At 46.9% G+C, this 20,535-nt stretch overlaps 7 protein-coding genes across 8 annotated transcripts; 4 read left to right on the forward strand and 3 right to left on the reverse strand.

Moving 5' to 3' along the window:
- The first annotated feature begins 245 nt into the window (after positions 1–245).
- Positions 246–7,535, forward strand: LOC117580333 (probable salivary secreted peptide). Its single transcript, XM_034266836.1, has 3 exons — positions 246–250; positions 7,057–7,240; positions 7,308–7,535. Exons 2-3 carry the CDS (start codon positions 7,067–7,069, stop codon positions 7,482–7,484), a joined length of 351 nt encoding a protein of 116 aa, XP_034122727.1. The 5' UTR covers positions 246–250; positions 7,057–7,066; the 3' UTR covers positions 7,485–7,535.
- Positions 7,536–12,036: 4,501 nt separating this feature from the next.
- On the forward strand, positions 12,037–13,200 carry LOC117591801 (transmembrane protein 177). Of its 2 annotated transcripts, XM_034285111.1 has the most exons (4): positions 12,037–12,258; positions 12,321–12,777; positions 12,839–12,939; positions 12,992–13,133. In XM_034285111.1, the coding sequence occupies exons 1-4, from the start codon at positions 12,086–12,088 to the stop codon at positions 13,002–13,004; spliced, it is 744 nt and encodes a 247-aa protein (XP_034141002.1). In that variant the 5' UTR covers positions 12,037–12,085; the 3' UTR covers positions 13,005–13,133. The 2 variants fall into 2 exon arrangements, with proteins under 2 accessions (XP_034141002.1, XP_034141001.1); XM_034285110.1 differs by having other exon boundaries at positions 12,039–12,258; positions 12,839–13,200.
- Positions 13,201–13,208: 8 nt separating this feature from the next.
- On the reverse strand, positions 13,209–15,262 carry LOC117591795. Its single transcript, XM_034285102.1, has one exon. The coding sequence runs from the start codon at positions 15,180–15,182 to the stop codon at positions 13,371–13,373; it is 1,812 nt and encodes a 603-aa protein (XP_034140993.1). The 5' UTR covers positions 15,183–15,262; the 3' UTR covers positions 13,209–13,370.
- Positions 15,263–15,375: 113 nt separating this feature from the next.
- On the forward strand, positions 15,376–16,564 carry LOC117591800 (probable cytosolic iron-sulfur protein assembly protein Ciao1). The gene has a single exon (XM_034285109.1). It carries the CDS (start codon positions 15,460–15,462, stop codon positions 16,465–16,467), a length of 1,008 nt encoding a protein of 335 aa, XP_034141000.1. The 5' UTR covers positions 15,376–15,459; the 3' UTR covers positions 16,468–16,564.
- Positions 16,484–17,458, reverse strand: LOC117591803 (DNA excision repair protein ERCC-1). The gene is made up of 2 exons (XM_034285112.1): positions 16,843–17,458; positions 16,484–16,784 (listed from the first exon to the last, which is right to left on the reverse strand). The coding sequence occupies exons 1-2, from the start codon at positions 17,428–17,430 to the stop codon at positions 16,596–16,598; spliced, it is 777 nt and encodes a 258-aa protein (XP_034141003.1). The 5' UTR covers positions 17,431–17,458; the 3' UTR covers positions 16,484–16,595.
- Positions 17,459–17,499: 41 nt separating this feature from the next.
- LOC117591799 (eukaryotic translation initiation factor 3 subunit M) lies at positions 17,500–19,084 on the forward strand. Its single transcript, XM_034285108.1, has 3 exons — positions 17,500–17,658; positions 17,796–17,975; positions 18,035–19,084. Exons 1-3 carry the CDS (start codon positions 17,614–17,616, stop codon positions 18,971–18,973), a joined length of 1,164 nt encoding a protein of 387 aa, XP_034140999.1. The 5' UTR covers positions 17,500–17,613; the 3' UTR covers positions 18,974–19,084.
- Positions 19,042–20,511, reverse strand: LOC117591798 (GDP-fucose protein O-fucosyltransferase 1). Its single transcript, XM_034285107.1, has 2 exons — positions 20,350–20,511; positions 19,042–20,279 (listed from the first exon to the last, which is right to left on the reverse strand). Exons 1-2 carry the CDS (start codon positions 20,468–20,470, stop codon positions 19,189–19,191), a joined length of 1,212 nt encoding a protein of 403 aa, XP_034140998.1. The 5' UTR covers positions 20,471–20,511; the 3' UTR covers positions 19,042–19,188.
- Positions 20,512–20,535: the final 24 nt, after the last annotated feature.

Here is a 20,535-nt window from a genome sequence, read left to right on the forward strand (position 1 = left end):
CTGAAAAAATGAATATGAAGAGAGCAGCTTAGTGCTAGCTCATTCCAATGCTTCCATGCTCTCCTTCAGTTCCTCTTCCCAATTGCTCTCACATTTCAAGCGCATCTCTCTGCACCTCTTCTTCCACGCGAGTGGGAAAGGAAAAACAATTCGCGTCTCTTTTAACATTTTTTCACTGTCGCACACAATTTGCAAGGCATCTCGTGATCAAACGAGACGAGAAGTGAGACATCTCATGCCCCGAACGCTCGTTTCAGTGCACTTGCACATATTTCTATAGATTTTACTCAGTCATATCCCTCTTGTATGGCCATGGTCCTTCCCCGCACTTGATCATACACTTTTCTTTGCACTTTAACATACATTTTGAGGCATTTTTGACGGATATTTATTTCTACACTTCGCTACACAGTTACGCGACACTTTTTCCTTAGGATTTTTCACTATTTTCCTGCTTTTCACGACCCGAAACAAGGAGCTGACTTTGCCAACACGCTGAAAAAATTTAAGTGAGAGAGCGGTGCAGATTTGCATGCGTAGGAGGCTCAGTGGTGGCGCTCTGCGAGTTCCATGCTCTCTCTCCGCGGTCCACTTCCATGCTCTCCCTGTCCACAGAAACGTTCTCTCATTTAAAAAGTAGTGTTAACCCTTAAATCGGGTGTAGGGAGGTGTGGAGGGATTGAGTGGTCTTTCTTCAATTTAGAAGCTGTAGTTGTAATTATTCCGATTCTGATTGATTCGGAAATCGTGTGTGATAATTAATGAGCAATTATTGCTAGTATTGCGAGTGCCTGCCCCGATCGGTTTGTGGCGGAGTGAATTTATATGAGCCTATGATTAGTGAGAGCTCCAGCTGCAACCAGAAAATTAGCTACACTCTTCTACAAAGTTCTGTCGGACCACAAGTGGAAACCCATTAAGCCGCATTAAATGTTGGACACATTTTTTATTTTCAGCTCTCTCATTTCAAACAAAAAGGCAACATTTAATTTTTAATTTAATTAAAATTCCCTAACCAATGGCATTTGACATTCCTAATGTAAAATTTAATTATTTATTGATGTTTGGAAAGCATGTTGGACAGTGTGGGAACAGTACACGAGCTCGGGGGTGCTCAGCCCGATTTTGGCAGGCATAAATCAGAATTCCTGATTGGGCTTATCGGGGCAGTTTGAAATTTTAATCTATTTAGCATTTAATTGGCAAAGCCAAAGAGCAGGAATGGACATGAAATATGCAAAAGCGATTTGAAATCATTTATGAGACTTTATTATTTATGAATTCTGATGATTTGTGGCAAGAGTAATCCCATCGCAAAAACCAATTAAATATGAGTAAACATATCAAAGGAATTTAGTGCCAATGATCGAACCGTTAGATTACAAATAATCCACATATTATTCGGGTTTTCGTAACTCCTACAACGTCCTCTGTGTTCTTCCATTAAGTATCGTGTGCCCAATCGGTTTAATTGTGTATGCAGTCCGCGTACGCATGGAATGTTAAACAAATTGCGGTGTCGTGGACATATTGGATTTATGCATATATCTGGGATATATTATGTGCTGCAGATGTGTTTTTTACCACGTTTAATTAAAATGATGTATACACATACACATGTACATATTTCTGTAAGCCACAGAACACGAAGCCACAAAATAAATAGAATTCCCACTGATGGAAAACAGCCGAAAAAAAAAGAAAATAGTGCGATTATGTATGTTTACTGGGTTTTTCGTTTGGTCCGCCATCACTGATTTGCGGGCTGACTGGATTGTTATTACATGTTCCAGTTATGGCAATGGATTTTCCATTTGATTAAACGTAAATATTATGGGAGAAACATTTGCCCAGCTGGGCCAGGGAATGGGAACCAACAAACTGTCGACTGGCAACTGCAAATTGAATTGGAAAGTTCATCACATTGACAGGGAACTGTAGTCAATTGTAGACACAGGATGAGATGGATGGTGGCAGATCAATAAAGCTCTCCGGATGTGGCTGAGGTTCTGCTCCTGATACTTGTGGCTATCCCGTTAGTGTTTGCTGGTGGTATGCAGAGAAGTTTGCATTAATTAAAATTTTACACCAGGCTGCACGAGTGCAACAATTGCAGCAGCAGCAGCAAAAGGGTAGAACTCAACTTGATAGACAGCAAAACCAACAATTAAACACTCGCAGGAGGTGGGTTGGCACCAGCTCCGATCAAATCTAAAGTTTTGTCAGCCACAACAACAACAGACTAAGTGAAAATAATTGTGTAGCCATACCGGCCATTAGATACCCTCACGGGGGGCTTCTTTAACTTCAATTTAGACAACAGAAATGGCAGAGATCATCGTTTGTACGAACATAGCATACCCTCGGCAGGGTACACAAAAACACACAAAAAAGCAAAACTTATCGGGCGGAGCAGCAGACTGCAGCTGTTTTGGCCATTTGGCTGAATAATTTGTGGCGTGGTCGGAGGGTTTGGGTATTGATAAAATGGCAGCAAAAACAGTTTACAAGTTTCAACTGTTTACTGCTGACAAAGGGTCACAAATCAAGTGGGACGACAAATGGTGGAAGCAGCAGCATGCCACCACTCCACCCCTCCACCCGTTGGGGTAGTGACTAACCGGAAGTCGCCCAGCCACCATTTCCATACCCGAACAGGAGTTCGGATCGTGGGTCGTTCGCCTGCAGTGTTGCGATTTAATTAAAGCGCCATTAAGTCAGCAATTAACAACAAAAGCAAGAACAACATCATCAACAACAACAAAAGAAATATAAACATTAGAGCGAACACACAGAGAAGGGCAAAAGAAAAAGGAGCAACAACAAAAGCGCAAGGGAATGGGGCAAACAATTTTGACGCGCCCTGTGGCTAGGGGTTTTCCCCAGCTATTGTTGGCCCGTTTCCTTTTGCCTGCCGTTACTCTCCGTTTTGTGCTCCACCAGGAGGGTACACAAACGCGCGGAAGAAAAAAAAAAACATTAAACATATGGAGTCAAGCCAGACTAAAGAAGTTCTGTTCTTCTGTGCACAGAATTCAAATTTAGTTTTAGATACTATTCAGGGTGCTCAAATCTTCGACTTTCCTTTGCGTTTTGCTCTTGTATCGCTTGAAGAATTCATTAACGATTACAGCTTTTAAACACCCTCTGATTTTAAACCTTTGCCAGAAACTGTTTTGCATATCGTAAATGACAAACACGGCAGTGTTTCTCCTACCTCCCACTTTGTCCTGCCGCTCACCTGCTCGCTTTCGCTTTGATGGTTGCCGGCAAACTGCACCCTGCAACGCAATGACCTTTTGAATCGTTTGCGATAGTTGCGACCAAAATGTAGCCACCCTAAATCTTGATAGTTTAAATTTTTACCCTAAACAAATCCAACGGCTTAAGTGAAGTGAACAAATTTTAAACTGAAATATTTGCACTTCATTAGGCCGCAAAATTCAGCTAAATTGAATACAGCTTAAATGATTTATTTAGTATTTATTTCTGGGAACATTTAAAGGTTATTAAATTATCATGGTGTTGTGCCATTTCATTGAATATTAAAGCGCTTATTTATACTGCATTTAGAACATTTTATATTAATTTGTGTGAAGTGAGGCGGACAAATGAATGCGAGGCGAGCAAAGATAGGCAAGAAACCCCACAATTTGTGTCAGATCAATATATCTCTCTCTGGCAGTTTTGTTGCATGTTAAAACTGTCATAAAGCTGCTGGAATTGCTGCAATTTACAGGGATATTTTCTTTGATTTACACAGCATTTGGTAGTCTTTTAATTGGTTGTTATGCCTGAGCGTTGAAGGCCAAATGAACTTCCTGAATGGAGATTCCAGAGATTCCAGAGATTCCAGAGATTCCCGTTGAGATGAAATTGCAGGTCTGTTATTTTCCCTTTTCCTCATTGCATTAGCATAGCAACTAGACTCGAATTTGCAATTTAGCAGGAGGAGCGAGATGTGTGTACCGAATGGGGCACAAAGTGCGCATTCAAAACATGAAATGCGAAATATAAAATAATATAAGCAAAAAGGCAGCAACTGCTGCTGCCTTTCCACTTTGCCCCTTTTTGTTGTTGTTGTAATATTTGACTTTGTTCTTTCGTTGCGACGAGAAAGTTTTATTAGGGGTACGTGTCAGGGTTGCCATGTCTCAGGGTGTGCGAGGGGATGTTTAGAGTTTACAGCTGGAGAACTGGATAACGGGTGGCAGAGGCAGAGGCAGTGACAGAGTCAGGCCGACTGTCGAATGAACTGAAACTGTCAAAAGTGCACATTCCGCACTTGACATTTTACCAGAGCGCAGCTTGAGCCCGTGCCCCGTGCCCCTTGCCACAGCACTTGCCCCTGCCACACAGGGCAGGATGCCGTGCAACCGATTGGCATTGAAAGCGCAAATGAAAGGGAAGCCCCCGTTTTTGAATGGCAGTGGCAGCTTGCGATGGATGGAGCGATGGAATCCCAGACATCCCAGAGGGGGTAAAACCAGCCAACAAATACCAACGGCACGCGTCCACCCGCCGCCCCATGCCCTCCGGGTCGTTGTCGACCCCCTGTCAGGCAGTTAAAAGCGGCAAATGGTAGCAAGAACGTCGTGGCACAAAACCCAGAAATTTGCTCTCTGTACGTTTATTGCTTTTAAATTTGGCAATTGTCGAATCTTTTGCTTGGGAGTGCATGTGTGTGCGTGTGTGTGTGCGTGTGTGGGGGGCTTTTGGGTGTCGTGTCTGGAAATCCGTCCGCCCCCCCGCTTGCTTACAACAAATTGCTTATCAAGCGGGGGCGCATGTAGCAGTCAATGTCTGGCGGGGTTGGACATGGAAAATCAGCCCTTAATTTGGCCAATTTAAAAATGGAAATCGATTCCCCCGAGTACTGCAGCCCCGCTGCCTGCAGCCCCGCTGCCTGCTGCCTGCAGCCGTCATCCGCCGCCCTGCGAATGTGTCAATAAAATGTGATTAACAAGTTTCTGCATAAAATGCACAGAGACCCCACAATGACTGTCGCTGGACTGGCGGCTGACTGCAATCGGATAATGGCGATGTCTCCCCCGACATTCCCCCAGGCATACAAGTCCTCTTATCCTGCCAGAGTTGCTTTGTTTCCCCCCTCCTGCCTTGTATTGTGACGTTTTTTTTTTGTTGTTGGGAAGCGTGGCAAATTATCCCTTTCATAAGTGACAAATATGTCTGATTCGAGGGCACCCACACACACACCCTGCTCCCTGCTCCCTGTCCCTGTCCACCCTTATCAGCACGAAAGAGCTGCTGGGCTGCTGGGCTGCTGCAAGTAATGAGGTTTTATTTCGAAAGCAAGTGACTCGGGGGTTTTGTAATTCGCAATAAATATGCAGCCAAAGCAGAGGAGACCAGAACTCAGTGGCAGACAGTGTCAGGCGATAAGGATGAGCTTGCCGGAGTGGCTCGTTGAATGGCAGGGCTGACACGCCCCCTCAGGGTCTGTGGAAGTGTAAATGCTGCTCTGCTGATTGTGGTGCATTCTGTGAGGGATTCATCACCACATCCGTGCAGCGGATAAGACTGGTACTTAATTAAATTCAAGCGTAATGCTCACAGATAGCAAACTGCCTTTTGGGGGTAATGTTAATGGTCAAATGAATGTATCTATGTATGTATGACATACCTTGTACACTCTGGACTTTCAAAGCTTCATATTTGTGTTTGCATTTGCATTTGCATTTGCAGTGAAACAGAATAAGATCGGACTGCTTCAAGTCCGATGCAAGCTGTAGCTAATCCTACTCCATGGGAGGTATTACCATTAATTTGTGCTCAAATAGTTAGGTGCATCGTATTTATATCTCTGCGCAATTTAAGATTATTTTCCAAGACTAGTAAGACTAATAATTAATTAGCTGAATTGTAACTCAAGTATTTTCACAGCTGTCATGTTTTTCACCCTTTAATGGCTTACAATTGAATTCGCATTAAATTTGCGGATTATTTTGCCATTCATTTAGATGTTCAACTATCACCATCTCGTTGTTTAATTACTTGTTTGTTGCGAGAATTGGGATTGCCCACACATATGTATGCATTCCAATTCCAGTGAATTTGACACTTCAAAGGACTCTTAGGTAATATTCTGTATCCTGGCGACGCATTTGTGTGCTTGAGCTTAAAAGTGATTGTCTCTGAGAAAGTGTTCAAAAGTGTTTTTAACTAAATAAATGCTGTATAATAGCAACACATGACCCTCTCTATTTATACCGAGGTAAAATTCGCAGAAACTGTTTTATTTTACACAAGTGAAAGTTGAAGTTCTTTCACATTCATTTTGAAGGGCATTAATGTGAAATGTTTATTTGAAATTTATTTCATGATTCATTTAAATGTGTTTTATCTACTTTAAAGTTTGTTTTGTGTTTATATGACTCCCTTTACACTTAATTTAAAGCAAATTCCATTGGTATTTAGTATGTTTGCATATGTTTATACCATTTTATGCCTCATATTATTGTTACCATTCGCTTTTCTTCTCCGTATACGTTCATGGCATGTAGTTAAATCTCCGAAAACCCCCCTCGTTGGCTGAGTGATTTAAATGATTCGAAGATAGGGATTTCTGTTGAAGCGACACTATCTTTCTGGCGAAATGTATCTGCTGAATATCAGATTCCAAATCTCAAGAGCTTGCAGCCAGTCCAAGCACAAAGTTGTTTTCCTGGAAGCATGTTTGGCCACCTCTTGTGTTTAATTCGGAACTTGGCAATTGTTTTCAACGAGCTGCCGCCGCCCTGCCGTGAGTCAGTAATCTTATCGGTAGTCTGATTCCGGGGCGGGGGCTTTCTTCAGTTTTGATTTCTTTTTTTGCAAGACCTCGCCAGAGGTCTGCCGCCACCCGGCACCCGGCACCCGCCACCCACTCCCCATCCCGCTAAGATAAGCTGGCCCTCGCACTCTGGCAAAAGTTAATTAAAGACAAAACTCGCTGTAAACACTGTGTTACTCACGGCAGTTGGGCTGGCTGGAAGCGAGTGCCTGCTGCTATATAAGACAATGTGCGCCAACAGCTGACACACCACACTTGCCTAGAACGCTAACCATGAAGTTCCTGCTCACTCTCGCCATTCTCGCTGCCGCGATCTTCGTGTGCTTCGGCTCCAGTGCCACCTGGGGACGTCGCAACAACAACGACTATCTGCTCTCACGCCAGGTGGAGGTGCGCAATCCCATCAAGAACAACTACTGGAACGTCAACGTTGACTTCCCACGTGCGGTAAGTAATTCTCTCGAACTTCAAGTGGAATCAATACTCGAATCATTCGATTCCCCATTGTTTGCAGGGCACCGTCAACTACTACAACATCTCCGCCATCTACGTGTACGATAACTTCAGGAACACCTCGGGCGCCACTCCCGCCCTGTGGTCCGGCGGTCCAGGCTATCGTTTCGCTCAGATCAACCTCCGCAGCCAGGTGAACCGTGGCCTCAACTCCACCATCGAGATCTATGGACGCTAATCCAAGGATATAATAACTCCGAATAAATATGAATAGAAACCTAAAATCAAACTCAAAACTTCTATCTTCGATCTATCTGATCTTTCAAATCAGCTGCCAGATGGATAATGTCCATGGCAGACTCTATTGATGTGTCTTTTCTGACCGCAGAATATCTACTTATGCAGATATTAGCCTTAGGTCAATAGCCAAAACTCCCCCAAAATGTGTAGAGCTTTCGGTTTGTTGTGGAGGTCTGTCGTGTCTCTGGGCACAAAGGATGAAAGTGGCATTGAAGAGGGAAAGGAAAAGTTTTTCTTTCTCCTTTTCTCTTTGGCAGCCTGCGGCGTAGTCATCTAGCGAGGCAAAACATTCAATATTTAATAAATATGTGTGATGGAGAGAGGTGGGCTGGAATGGAGTGTGATGTGCCGCAAAATCCTGTGAAGCTCAGACAGACTGCCAAAAAGGCTGCAGGGCACACCGGTACAAAAAAAGAATTGAAAGAAGAAAGTTTGCGGACGGAGACTTATTGGCCTTGGCTCATTTGATTCCAAGGGATGCATCCCTCCATCCGGACGGTGTAAAATTTGTATTTCAAATTGCCAAAAGCAGCCCCAAACACGGTCAAAAGGATATGTCGAGGCGGAGTCCCTTTTTTCTTTACCCATTTCCCCCATTTATGTATCGAATTTAAATTTCAATTTTAAACGTCTTCGGGCATCCGTCTGGATCTGTTGGACACCGCTGCGAATCCCGGCAGCAGCATCCCAAATCCCAAATCCCAAATCCCTGATGCCCCGCCCCACACAATGTTGGTGTTCGGCCAACACTGGGAGCGATAAATATTTATACAGAGCGCACAAATGTTTGAAAAGTTGTCAACGAAATGTTTCACTTAGTTAATATGCAAAGCGCGCCGGAACTGCCACGGCAAAATCCCGGATATGTTTACGGATACGGGCACGGCTGTGAGCTTGAGGCTGTCCCCGGTCCCTACCGCCATTCCAAGTGCAGTTGTCGCGGAGAGAGAGAGAGAGAGAGAGAGACAAAAAACATGGAATTGGTCTCAAAAAAGTCACGTAACTGTGCAGTGCAGAAGCAACGGCAGCTGGGGGAGCGCTGGGGATGCATCCGAATTCGATTTGAAGTCTGCTTCGTCCACTCTGGCTTTAAGACTGGCGTCTGCCAAATTCCGCTTCCGGCCGCATGCCCTTGTCATTCGCAACCCCATCGAACAAAATGCCTAGCATAAGCCTCCTGCCGGCTAAGCTGACCGCCACACCAGTGTCCAGGGAAACCGAGCTGCCACATACAGTCCCCACACACACACCCCAGACAGCCTCCCCCTACTCGCTGTCAGCGGCAACAGCTTGCCCTGCAATTACTTCAGACTGCCCGGAAATGTCGCGTCGGCCCCCTCCACCCCAAAATACAGCAGGAGCAGCAGCTGCTTGGAGCAGGTTCTGGCTCCGCCACGACACGATGTGGCATGGCATGTGTTGGCCTCTGGCTTGTCTGGGCCAGGACCAACAGTCAGCATCCGTTTACACAGCCCAACAGGGCCAAGACTCATTGCAATGTTCGGCGGCAAATCGCTTTTCAATTAGCAGCAAAGCAGGGGGCAGTCTGATTGGGGGAGCTCTGATTTTGTTGCACAGTGCTTACCGGATTTACCGGAGCAAGCACACACAGACCCAAAGCAGGACGAATTCACGGCTGTCGTACAGGACACGGCAGAATGGCGCTAAGGCTGCTGAAATTGCTGATTTTCTCTTGTCCCTGCTGGATTCTGGATGCTGGCTGCTGGCTGCTGGCTGCTTGCTGCTGGTTGGTGTGTGGTGTGTGGCAAGCAGCATTGATTTTTAATAAATAGAAATAGCAATTGGGCAAAGCAATCTCAGTTGTGATTATTCTGGCTGCACGTTTCGGCCACGGCCAGGTGGTGGACGTGGTGGTCAGGTCAGGAAAAGCATTTCAAATATGCAACAAGCTGGCCAGGCTGGATGTGCCACCGTTCTCGTAGGGGTAATGAAGTATTTATGATTGGGCTGATTGGCTGTGTGGGGGACACCTTGGCACCTCCCGTGGCCCCCGCTTCGACAGCCGCAGCTGGGGATTTGTGGCATAACAAATTGTTGTGCCATATAAATTGTAAAATACTACAAAACGGCAGCCAGGCAGTGAGAGGCACAGACCACGGACAGCGGCAGGATAGGCGTTGGGCGGTGGGCGGTGCACACAGCAAACTGGAGCATTCGGCAATCAATATTGATGATGGCAGCAAATCAAAAGGCTGCAACTTCAGCACATTCGACATGAATTTGGCATTTCAGCCAGCCAGCCAGCCAGCTAAAACGCATCCCGTACAAACATTTGCCCCGACTGTTGCAGTTGTTTATTCAGGACTTGTTTGACCAAAATTCACTGAGCACCAGTCCCAGCCCCATCCCCAGCCCCAGCCAGAGCGTGGTTTCGGATGGATGCTCGCATACATTACCAGAAAATTGGCACAGAGTTGAGCCAGGCAAAAAATCCATTAATTCGGAATCCAACTACTGAAATTTTAATCCATATAGAGTCCATCAAAGCTGGTACAATTTTTTGAACAAAAACAAAGTCTACAAAGGTACGAAAAATCCGGACTGTTCTTTTTGTCTGTAGTTTGTGGGGAGATTAAATTCTGCTAAAGGAAGACCCTAAAATGAAGAGACGCGCCACCGGATTGGTTTATCAGTGCAGAGTAATGCACTTCCTGCAGTCGCTCGGATCGCCTTTGCTCTCTTTCCGTACTGCCCCTTTTCTTACTGACTTTTCCTCACCCACCTTAAAAATTGGTATGCAAAAACACCAATTTGAGTGAAAATTAAAGGGATTTAGATAACGCATGATACCCTATCCCTATCATGATTCAAACAACAAGATATTCAATTTGATAACATTTATACATCGCGGCTTTTCAAGTTCTATGTAATTTAATTAATTAATTAATTTCTTCTATTATTTTGGAGAGTATTCTTAGCGGGTTAAGTTCCGCTTTTTTTATAAAATGATACATACATACAAATGTACATTACATACACACTTGAACTACGCGCCCACGAATAAATTATTGGGCATAATCGACCCTTCATTCTGACTAAAGGTGACCGGTATGGAGATGGTGTTGCAGATTTTGCGATTTCGGCTATGGCTAAACGCAAACTCCGCAACAAAACATTTCCCTGTGTTATTGTTGTCCACCTCTTCTTAGCATCCACAATATTACCAGCCGAAGTGTACCTAAATTTAAGTGCAACTGTTAACTAACATAAATGCTGCACATAATCATGAGGGCCATTTCCACCCGCGTAACTTTAAATCCAATTTCTTGTGGTCGACCTTTATGGGTTTAACCTTTTTTGCAATCAATCCAATAAAGATAAGTCATAAAAATAAGCCAATCTTGTGGAGAATTGAATGATGATTCGAGTAAAATTACAGTTATAAAGCTGAGAGTCTCAACTAGCCGGGAATATTAAACTGAAGATCAAAATCAAGGAATACGATGTAACATTTACATTTAACATTAATAGGTAAGTGTGAACGTATATTTTTTGTGTAGATTGTAGAGCGGTGAGAGAGAGGAGAGAGTTTCCCTGACCGTTTATACAGAGGAGAGGATTTCCCTGGCCGTTTAGACACAGGAGAGAATTTCCCTGGGAGAACTTCCCACGTAGGATGAAAATCGGCGTGTAATTTACCGTGTAATTTAAGTGGCGCCCCTGGAATTTTAGTGACGTATTTACCTGTTGTCGACACCTTAGTTTTTGGCACAAATTTCGCACCATGAAAGCTCCCTTGCTTTGTTAAGGGAGTTTTAAAAGCTCTTTTCCGTTGCGAAGAGAGAACAACTAAATATAAAAGAAAATGTATGTATTAATATATAAATAAAATCAAGTAAATAAAATCAACTAAATCGGTGATTAGTAAGACGATAATGATGATTTTGTCATTATTATCAGGTGTTCCTTAGCAGAAGAAAGGTGTAATTTCAATTTTAAACCTGAGCCTAGCCCCAATTATGTTGTTAAGATAGAAGAACCGCCCACAAACCACTGATAGCCAATTATAATATTTACATATGTTCCATCTGTGCAATTTTCAAAAAAACAATAGAATTTATTTTCCTCTTTTGAGGCGCGAGCTATTTTTCAAAAATGTTCAATGATGTCAGTTGTCCTACATGTGTCACTAAATTTACATACAGCATACAAGCCCCCTGGCTTTCACAAGGGGTGATTTGAATGAAAAAATCAAATACAAATTTGTAAAATATAAGGTCATAAGGTTTACAATCAAATAAAAAAGGAGTGTTTTTAATATGCCTAAATGATTCTTTAAACGGATCAAATTATTTTTTCAGTGTTAAAAGTCTTTGCAAGCTAGTAATATTAAATAGAACATCAAAATCGAGGAATATGATTAAGATTCTGGTATATCTGCGGTATATTTTAAAAATGAAAGGTATATTTTGGTATATTGTGAGGGTTCCTAGGTCACACTGTCAATTACACAATCTGCTGTTTCAAAACAAAAAAGAATATCAAAAATCAAACCCGCTTTAATTGATAACATACATTATGTATATAGCACCGAAAGCCGGTGGCGGCTTCTTTGGCTTCTTCAAGACTGAGCCTGGACGCCGAGTAGTCTTTTACACAGCGGGCGCCACGACAGTTGGCCTGTTTGTCGGCAACTTCCTTCCCCACACATTTGGACTGAAGTACTACCGCGACTTTGTGCAATGCTACCAGTGGGTGAGCTGCTGACCGGTGTAAAGAAGCCACTCTAATAATGTTTATTGCTTCATTTCAGAAATGGCGTGGAAAGGCCTGTGCCGGAAGCAGTACAGAGCCGGCTGGAGCAAGCGTTGGACAAACTGCAGGTTGAACCCTTTGAGCGCAAGTTCGTCAAACCCTTCACCGTGTTCGGCTTCGATCTGTTCCAAGCCGGGACCACCAAGTTGCGATTCGGGTCCGCTCTGGGCATACCCGTGAACTACGCCTATGGCAGTACTGCAGAGATCAAGCGAGCCGACATTCGCTTTAGGGACCAGCAAATTAATTGGAGTTCTCCCAGCGGAAAGCTGCTGGAGCAGGCCATCGTGCTGACCGAAGATGAGCAGATCTTTGGGCTTAGCAAGGCCATTCTCCAGCTGCAAACGTATCGGGTGCTGCTCAACTCCATATTCCCCTCCGTGAGCTTCCTCATGGTCTACACCATCGGACACTATCTGAACCTGCGCCTCAATCTGTTCGCCCGCCATGGCAGCGTAAGTAGCGGGCATATGGGCTTTTGTTTAATAACCTCAATGACTTCTTTCTCCTGCTCAGGTGCGCTTTGTGCTGTACTCCATATTGGGTCTGTTCGGAGTCGGCAGTTGGACGTTCATGAAGGACTTCAATCAGGTTGCCACCGATGCCGAGATTGACAAGAAGCTGGCCACCCTGGGGCCGCAGTTTGTGGCCTCCGGTGCCAGCTTCTATGATAAGCATTTAAAGAAGAACATTGCGTTGAGGGAGCTCATCGGTGATGACACCTACACCGCCTTGGGCAATGAGAACTACATGCTGCGCCAGAAGTCCATGCCGTTGACGGCACGCAAGTTATTCTTCCTGGAAAAGCTGCAGGAGCTGCAAAAGGCGCAGACACAGCAGCCACCTCCAACCGAGTCGCAATAAAAAATGCACACACACCTTTTGCTTTTCACTTTGAACGATTTCTATGCTTTAAAGTGGAACAGGAGAGTTGTCCTTAACACGTTTCATATTGCATATGTCCCATAAATTGACTAGATTCATGCGCCCCGCCGGGAATGGCCGCTGAAATGGTTCATGTAACCATACTATAGAAATATATTTATATTTAAAATGTCTCATCGCCCACCACATCGCTGATGGTGGCGACCAAACGTCGGGCATGCTCTACGGCACAGGTGGTTGTGACCAGTCCCAGATGGATGCAGAACAACTCGTATACTCGCACCTTGCCAGGCGCCAGCTTCGGGAAGCAGAGCTCGGCGAGATCAAAGTAATAGTCGACAGAGAGGGCACCGGGCTCGGTGGGCGCTTTTATGGCACTGCCACTGGATGCAGCTGTGGCCAGAAAATGGTGCTGTAGGTCCAGCGTTGGGCTGAGAATGCCGCCCGACTGATCCTCGAACCAGAGGAAGTACGAGTAGTGGAAAACCTTGTCCTTCCACATGACCGTAGTCTGGCCCTTCTTGAGATATCTGCGGGCAAACTCGACCATGTTCCACAGCTTAGTTTTCGTCACCAACTGATTCGTGCGGAGATCGGGGCCCAGCATCTGTCCACTGTTGCGATTCACGTACATAAAGTGCACCAGGCCGGGAAAGTCCTCCAAGTAAGCATCAATGGAGATGTTCCTGGTGGCCTTTACAGCCAGGAACTCGGCAAATTCCAGCAGCTTGGCCTCCACAATCGACGCAGACTCGTACAGCTGGTCCAGGTGTGCGCTGGAGCTGTCGCACGAGGCCAAAGTGAAAAGCTGCTTCAGCTCCTCCATAAACGCGGGCACGTTCGATTCAATCCTGACAAGCAGCTCTCGCTCAAAGTTCTTGAAGTACTCCATGTACATTTTGCGAAGATTTTCCCACTTGGCTGTAAACTTTTTAATGCAACTCTCCAGGTCATCGAGGTCGCCGCACGTCTGCTTCAGGTGCCGCTTCAAGGCGGCCAAAGTTTGCACGATGAAGGGCTCCAGATTCTCAAAAGCTGGCTTCAGAGCGTCCGAGTCGCCCTGGTGGTGCACCATGCTGATTTTCTGCACCACAAAGAAGCAGTCGTAGATGCAGCTGGTGAGCGGCATGTTCGCGTATTCGATAACCTGCAGCAGCACCTGGTTGCCGTGCAGGCGAGAGATGTGCACAATGGTGGGCACACAGCCAGAGTTCTCGTCGTGGGAGGCGCCCTGCAGGAAGACCGGCACAACACTCTGCGATGGAGAGTGCTGAGACGACTGAAGGGCCCGCGACAAGATGCTCAGAAAGAGCAGATCGGCGGCAGCCAAGGGCACTGCGTGCTTGGTGCTATTGGCGGCCACCAGCTTGTGGGAAATCATCAGCAGGACATGGGCCCGGGGTAGGCCGTCCTGGCGCAGCTGTTCCAGCGTAAAATCCAGTGTCAGGTGAATGGTGCGCTTCAGCTCCTTGTTGACCACCAGCTTGGGTATGGCCTCGATCAAATATGTCTGATCCTCCTGCCCCAGCAATGTTTCGTAGCACTCGAGGCATTGCGTCAGCAGCTCCTGTTGCATGGCCCCAGCCTGTGCCCCGAAGATGTTCGCTCCATAGCAATACCGCGATATGGCTATGTTCGCTCCCATCTGCCGCGTCAGCTGGTCCACCGGCACATGTCCAATCTTCAGGAAGGTGAATCCCAGAAGTTCGCCAAAGACCAAGTTGAATCCCTTCTCGCACTGGAAGCTGGAGTAGGCGTTGTCAAACTGGCACTGCATTATCTTCTGCGAGCTGATAATGGGGCTGAAGATCTGCACCAAGACGTTGCTGTCCATCGGACTGCTGGAATCGGGGGCGGGGGCGGATTCCAGCAGTCCTTGGGCGACGGCCACATCGGAGATCTTCTGCGTTAGTGGTGCGTTCAGTTTCTGATAGACAACATCGTTGCCACTGTTGAACACAATCAAGCCGTTCATATTCGCATCATTTAATAGGCAAAATACGTGAAAAGAAAATTGAAAAATATATGTATACAAATTTCTTCACTTTCACTTGTGCTGGGTAACGGAATGCTGAACACAACCAGTCATTTCGCAACACCCACCCACACACAGAAATCAGTGTCGTTCTACAGCACTGATCAAATCAGCTGTTACTGCTTCAGTTTCTTCTTCTTAGCACATGCGCTTTTGTTATCAATTATCAAAAAAGTAAAACTCCGGGAAAGTTTAACTTCGTCTACATAGTATAAGTATGGGACGGTTAATTCTGGAGCACACCTTGCAGGGCCACAAGGGACGGATTTGGGGAGTGGCCTGGCATCCGAAAGGCAACGTTTTCGCCTCTTGTGGCGAAGACAAAGCCATCCGCGTTTGGTCTCTGTCGGGGAATACTTGGAGCACAAAGACAATTCTCTCCGACGGACACAAGCGCACCATACGCGAAATTCGCTGGTCACCGTGCGGCCAGTTCTTGGCCTCGGCCAGCTTTGATGCCACCACAGCGATCTGGTCAAAGTCCTCCGGCGAATTTGAGTGCAATGCCACGCTGGAGGGGCACGAGAACGAGGTGAAGAGCGTCAGCTGGTCGCGATCCGGTGGGCTGCTGGCCACTTGCTCCCGGGACAAATCTGTCTGGATTTGGGAAGTGGCTGGCGATGATGAATTTGAGTGCGCAGCCGTGCTGAATCCTCACACACAGGACGTGAAGCGTGTGGTGTGGCACCCGACGAAGGACATTCTGGCATCCGCCTCCTATGATAATACCATCAAAATGTTTGCCGAGAGCCAGTTGGACAGCGACTGGGACTGCACAGCCACACTGTCCTCCCACACGAGCACAGTGTGGAGCATTGACTTTGACGCCGAGGGCGACCGGCTGGTCTCCTGCAGCGATGACACCACACTCAAGATCTGGAGAGCCTACCATCCGGGCAATGATGCTGGGATAGCCACGCCAGATAAACAAACCGTCTGGAAGTGTGTCTGCACATTGTCTGGGCAGCATTCGAGAGCCATCTATGATGTGTCCTGGTGCAAGCTGACGGGCCTGATAGCCACCGGCTGTGGTGACGACGGCGTTCGGATATTTAAGGAGACCAGCGACTCGAAACGCGATGAACCAACATTCGAACAGTTGACCGCTGAGGAGAGTGCCCACGATCAGGACGTCAACTCGGTGGAGTGGAACCCCGCTGTGGCCGGACAATTGATCACCTGCAGCGATGACGGCACCATCAAAATATGGAAGGTAACCGACTAGCACTCCGATCAATGTGTTCGTTCTAGTTTATAAGTGTTTCAGCAACGTGTATTTTGATTTGTATACAAATGATTAAAAACATTAAATTACAGAGGAAGTTCCTCGCCTTTACCCTGCTATAATTGCTGCTACTTGCTAAGAAAGGGCTCCTGCAGGGTTTTGTAAAGCTTTTTGGCCTTGCGTGGTCCCAGACCCATCACCTGTGACAGTCTCTCCTCGCTGGCGGTGATCACATTGCCCAAGTTTCCAAAAGTCTGAAGCAGCGTGACGGCATCCGTTTTGTTCACGGGCTTTATGTTGGTCAGAGCAGCCACAAGCTAGGTTCAAGATCAAAATGGTAATGCTATGAGCATATTTTATGGCATTGTTGTGTACCTTTTGGTGGGGATTCGAGTCCACACGTTCCATGATCAAGTCGGGAGAACGCTTCTCGAACTGCTTGTAGGTTTCAATCATTTTGCCAGCCTCCTCGGCATTCCAGGCCAGCATCATGGTTAGATCTGCCAGCAGAGATATCCGCGTCAGGCTTTTGAGAGCGTTGTGCGGCTCTGGCGTGTCTACTTGCACCAGCAGGACACGCAGCTCGTACATCTTGCCCAGTGCTTTCAGGCGCTGACAAATGTAATCTGGATTCAGATTGTGATACTTGAGCGATAGGAAAAGGATGCAGGTAGTGCGGCCCACCACATAGTCGGGCACAATATCATCCCGATACTCCAGAGGAACGCTCTGTATGGACTTTAGGATCGGATTTCCTCGTTGCTTGCTGTGGACAAGGACGCTGTGGGGGTTCGACGCCGGCTTGACGACTGTGATTGAAGCGGTGGTGCTACTATTAGCGGTGGAAGTGGTGGCCGCTGGTGCCTGGTTGTTGCTGGGCTGCACTTTAGGCTTCTTGGGCGAGGTGGGCATTTCCATGGAGCCCAAAACATCATCAAAGGAATCGTCGTCGAAGTCATCCATCCTGTTCTTCAAAAATACAAATGCAATGCTCTTTTTCGGTATATTTACGATATATTTCTAAGGGTGAGGCTGTATACGATCGACGGTCACACCTTTTCGTCCAAGACACCAAAGTGTGTGCGTGCGTGTTATTTTCAACGAGATTTAATTCAATAAATAAAACACATTTACCGCAAGCATAATATGACTTCGCATCCGGTTTTTATTGACCTCTCCTTGGACGAGCAGGTATAGTTGGAGTTGCAGCTTTGTGTGTGTCCCGTTCGTCGACAGACTAAACCGAATTTGAGGTTATGTTGTCCCGAAAGGGTGCAAAACAAAACTACAAAAAATGAAACTATAATATTTCAATATATTCGCAATAGGTCCAAGAGCTGCGCAAGTATTTCAAGAAGTTGGGAGCCGAAATCTCATCGGAGAAGTCCAACAAAGGCGTTGAGGATGATTTGCACAAAATCATCGGCGTCTGCGATGTCTGCTTCAAAGACGGAGAGCCAGCCCAGATCGATGGCATCCTCAATAGCATTGTGTCCATAATGATAACAGTGAGTGAGAATCATTAGTCATTCAAGATTTTTGGGTTTTAATTGCTTGCTTTTTGCAGATACCCCTGGACCGCGGAGAGAACATTGTGTTGGCCTACTGCGAAAAGATGACCAAGGCGCCGAACCAGCCGCTCGGCAAGGTGTGCCTGCAGTCGCTGTGGCGTCTGTTCAACAATCTGGACACGGCCTCACCATTGCGCTATCATGTCTACTACCATCTGGTGCAGGTGGCCAAGCAATGCGAACAAGTTTTGGAAGTCTTCACCGGCGTGGATCAGCTAAAGACCCAGTTTGCCAATTGCCCGCCATCCTCTGAACAAATGCAGAAGCTGTATCGCCTGCTGCATGATGTGACCAAGGATACGAACCTGGAGCTGTCGTCCAAGGTAATGATTGAGCTGCTGGGCACATACACGGCTGACAATGCCTGTGTGGCACGCGAGGATGCCATGAAGTGCATTGTCACCGCCCTGGCCGATCCCAATACATTCCTGCTGGATCCGTTGCTGGCGCTGAAGCCTGTGCGCTTCCTGGAGGGCGATCTCATCCACGATTTGCTTTCCATCTTTGTCTCCGACAAATTGCCATCGTACGTTCAATTCTATGAAGATCACAAGGAGTTTGTCAACTCGCAGGGACTCAACCACGAACAGAACATGAAGAAGATGCGCCTGCTGACGTTCATGCAGCTGGCCGAGAGCAATCCGGAAATGACCTTCGAAACCCTGACCAAGGAGCTGCAAATCGCTGAGGATGAAGTCGAACCATTTGTCATCCAGGTGCTCAAGACGAAGCTGGTGCGTGCCCGCTTGGATCAGGCCAACCGCAAGGTGCACATTTCATCGACCATGCATCGTACATTCGGTACACCACAATGGGAGCAGCTGCGGGACTTGCTGCAGGCCTGGAAGGAGAACCTCAGCTCAGTCCGCGAGGGTCTCACGAATGTTTCATCCGCGCAACTGGATCTGGCTCGCACACAAAAGCTGATACACTAGGCACCACCACAACCATCCGTCAAATACCTAACAAAACATAATCGAAATGAGACACAAATTTCGTAACATTTGAATTACAATTGAATAAATTTCTAAGTAAATCGAATGCAAGAACAAAATCTCGTTAAATGCGTCCGGATTCGAATACTTTTCTAGCTTATAAACTACACAGAGAGTACGTTGAGAATAGTTGCTGGACTGTATTTATCTGAGATTTATAGCTCCTCGTGCGCCTTGGATTGCTGGCGGTCCTTCTCCTTGGGGAAGGACCAAAAGTAGGATGGAAAACCGTGCGAATCCCTCTCACGTTTCACAAATGCGCTATACGATGAGATGCAGTTGCCAATGAAATGATTCGACTGCCCCAAAATGGCCAAGTCCAAGTAGGGATCATCTTCGGGCAGCCGGTGCACGCTGATGCCCATGCGACTGAGCGCCACGTTGAGCTCGCCGATCATGTGATTAGCATCCGAGGCCACAAACACGGACTTGATCTCATTGTTGGGCTGCGTCTGGCGCACGTTCTTGATTGTCCTCTTTAGCTGGCGCACTATGGACTCCTTGGTCTGCATGCAGAGCTCGGGATAGAGCGCGCCACGCTCGTTCTTGTAGCCCAGGCACTGGGGCGACGCAAACAGATGCTGGCTATCCTTGACATGCTCACAGGCCCTCACCCAGTCGATGCCATTGCGCAGGTGGATGCCCACGAAAGCGCCACGGGGCAGCACCTTCCGTATAAAGTCCCTGGCAGCGTCCCGATACTTGGCACTCCATTGCATGTGCTTCTGCAGTTCTCGGTTCTCCAGCTGGACGGGGAAGCTGGCTGGGGCGCCAGTAAAGGCCAACACTGGCCAGGACTCGGCTGGATATTTGCTTTGCCACTTGGTTGCCATGGTGCTGTGGTGCACATCAAAGTGCAGGGGGCCATAGAACTCGGACTTGACAAACTCAATGTTGTAGGTGTCCCAGAAGGGGCCAAAGGGATTCCCATCCTTGGCATGGCAGTTGGGCTGGTCCGGATCGTTCTTATCCTGCTGTAGGCTCTTGCGCTCCATGTAGCAGAAGGACACACGCTCCGATTCCGGCCAGACGTCGTCCGCCAGATGCCACATAAAGTCCGACATCAGTATGACCCGATGGTAGTCCTTTAGCGGCTCCACATCAAAGTACGTATTGAAGGGTACCTGGCGGGAACGCATCTCCCCCTTGCGGTACTCCACCCATGGCGGCAGAATGAGGGTGCGATTCAGACCCTTGGCAAAGGCCAATGAGCCCAGAAAATGATCAGCTTGGTTGCCAAAGCGCCCTGAGGGGGAGTACACCAAACTGTACGTGGAATATACAGATGCAACAGAGTCCAAACGTCAGAGACTTACCCATGCAGGGACAGTAGGTGAGATAGCCGTTGGGGTCTCGCTCCAAATTGGCCCATGCTGTGGCCCATGTCACTGTGCAAATTAAATAAATAAAAGGCAACTTTAATTTAAGCCACTGCATTCTGCCGGCTTCGTCTTCATCCACTTCTGACCGGGTGGCAGCCCTGCGTGCCAAGCCAACCGGAT

Source organism: Drosophila guanche, unplaced genomic scaffold (genome assembly GCF_900245975.1).
Source record: "Drosophila guanche unplaced genomic scaffold, DGUA_6, whole genome shotgun sequence".
NCBI classification, from domain to species: Eukaryota; Metazoa; Arthropoda; class Insecta; order Diptera; family Drosophilidae; genus Drosophila; species Drosophila guanche.

Excerpts from the sequence above, each read along its gene's own strand:
- LOC117591800 (XM_034285109.1), top strand. The coding sequence starts at position 15,460 with ATGGGACGGTTAATTCTGGAGCACACCTTGCAGGGCCACAAGGGACGG.
- LOC117591803 (XM_034285112.1), bottom strand. The coding sequence starts at position 17,430 with ATGGATGACTTCGACGACGATTCCTTTGATGATGTTTTGGGCTCCATG. Across the intron at positions 16,785-16,842 it reads ACTCGAATCCCCACCAAAAG|CTTGTGGCTGCTCTGACCAA; the intron begins GTACACAACAAT and ends TCTTGAACCTAG.
- LOC117580333 (XM_034266836.1), top strand. The coding sequence starts at position 7,067 with ATGAAGTTCCTGCTCACTCTCGCCATTCTCGCTGCCGCGATCTTCGTG. Across the intron at positions 7,241-7,307 it reads ACGTTGACTTCCCACGTGCG|GGCACCGTCAACTACTACAA; the intron begins GTAAGTAATTCT and ends CATTGTTTGCAG.
- LOC117591801 (XM_034285110.1), top strand. The coding sequence starts at position 12,086 with ATGTATATAGCACCGAAAGCCGGTGGCGGCTTCTTTGGCTTCTTCAAG. Across the intron at positions 12,259-12,320 it reads GACTTTGTGCAATGCTACCA|AAATGGCGTGGAAAGGCCTG; the intron begins GTGGGTGAGCTG and ends GCTTCATTTCAG. Across the intron at positions 12,778-12,838 it reads TGTTCGCCCGCCATGGCAGC|GTGCGCTTTGTGCTGTACTC; the intron begins GTAAGTAGCGGG and ends TCTCCTGCTCAG.
- LOC117591798 (XM_034285107.1), bottom strand. The coding sequence starts at position 20,470 with ATGCAGTGGCTTAAATTAAAGTTGCCTTTTATTTATTTAATTTGCACA. Across the intron at positions 20,280-20,349 it reads CACCTACTGTCCCTGCATGG|GGCGCTTTGGCAACCAAGCT; the intron begins GTAAGTCTCTGA and ends ACTCCCCCTCAG.
- LOC117591795 (XM_034285102.1), bottom strand. The coding sequence starts at position 15,182 with ATGAACGGCTTGATTGTGTTCAACAGTGGCAACGATGTTGTCTATCAG.
- LOC117591799 (XM_034285108.1), top strand. The coding sequence starts at position 17,614 with ATGACTTCGCATCCGGTTTTTATTGACCTCTCCTTGGACGAGCAG. Across the intron at positions 17,659-17,795 it reads ACCTCTCCTTGGACGAGCAG|GTCCAAGAGCTGCGCAAGTA; the intron begins GTATAGTTGGAG and ends TATTCGCAATAG. Across the intron at positions 17,976-18,034 it reads TTGTGTCCATAATGATAACA|ATACCCCTGGACCGCGGAGA; the intron begins GTGAGTGAGAAT and ends TGCTTTTTGCAG.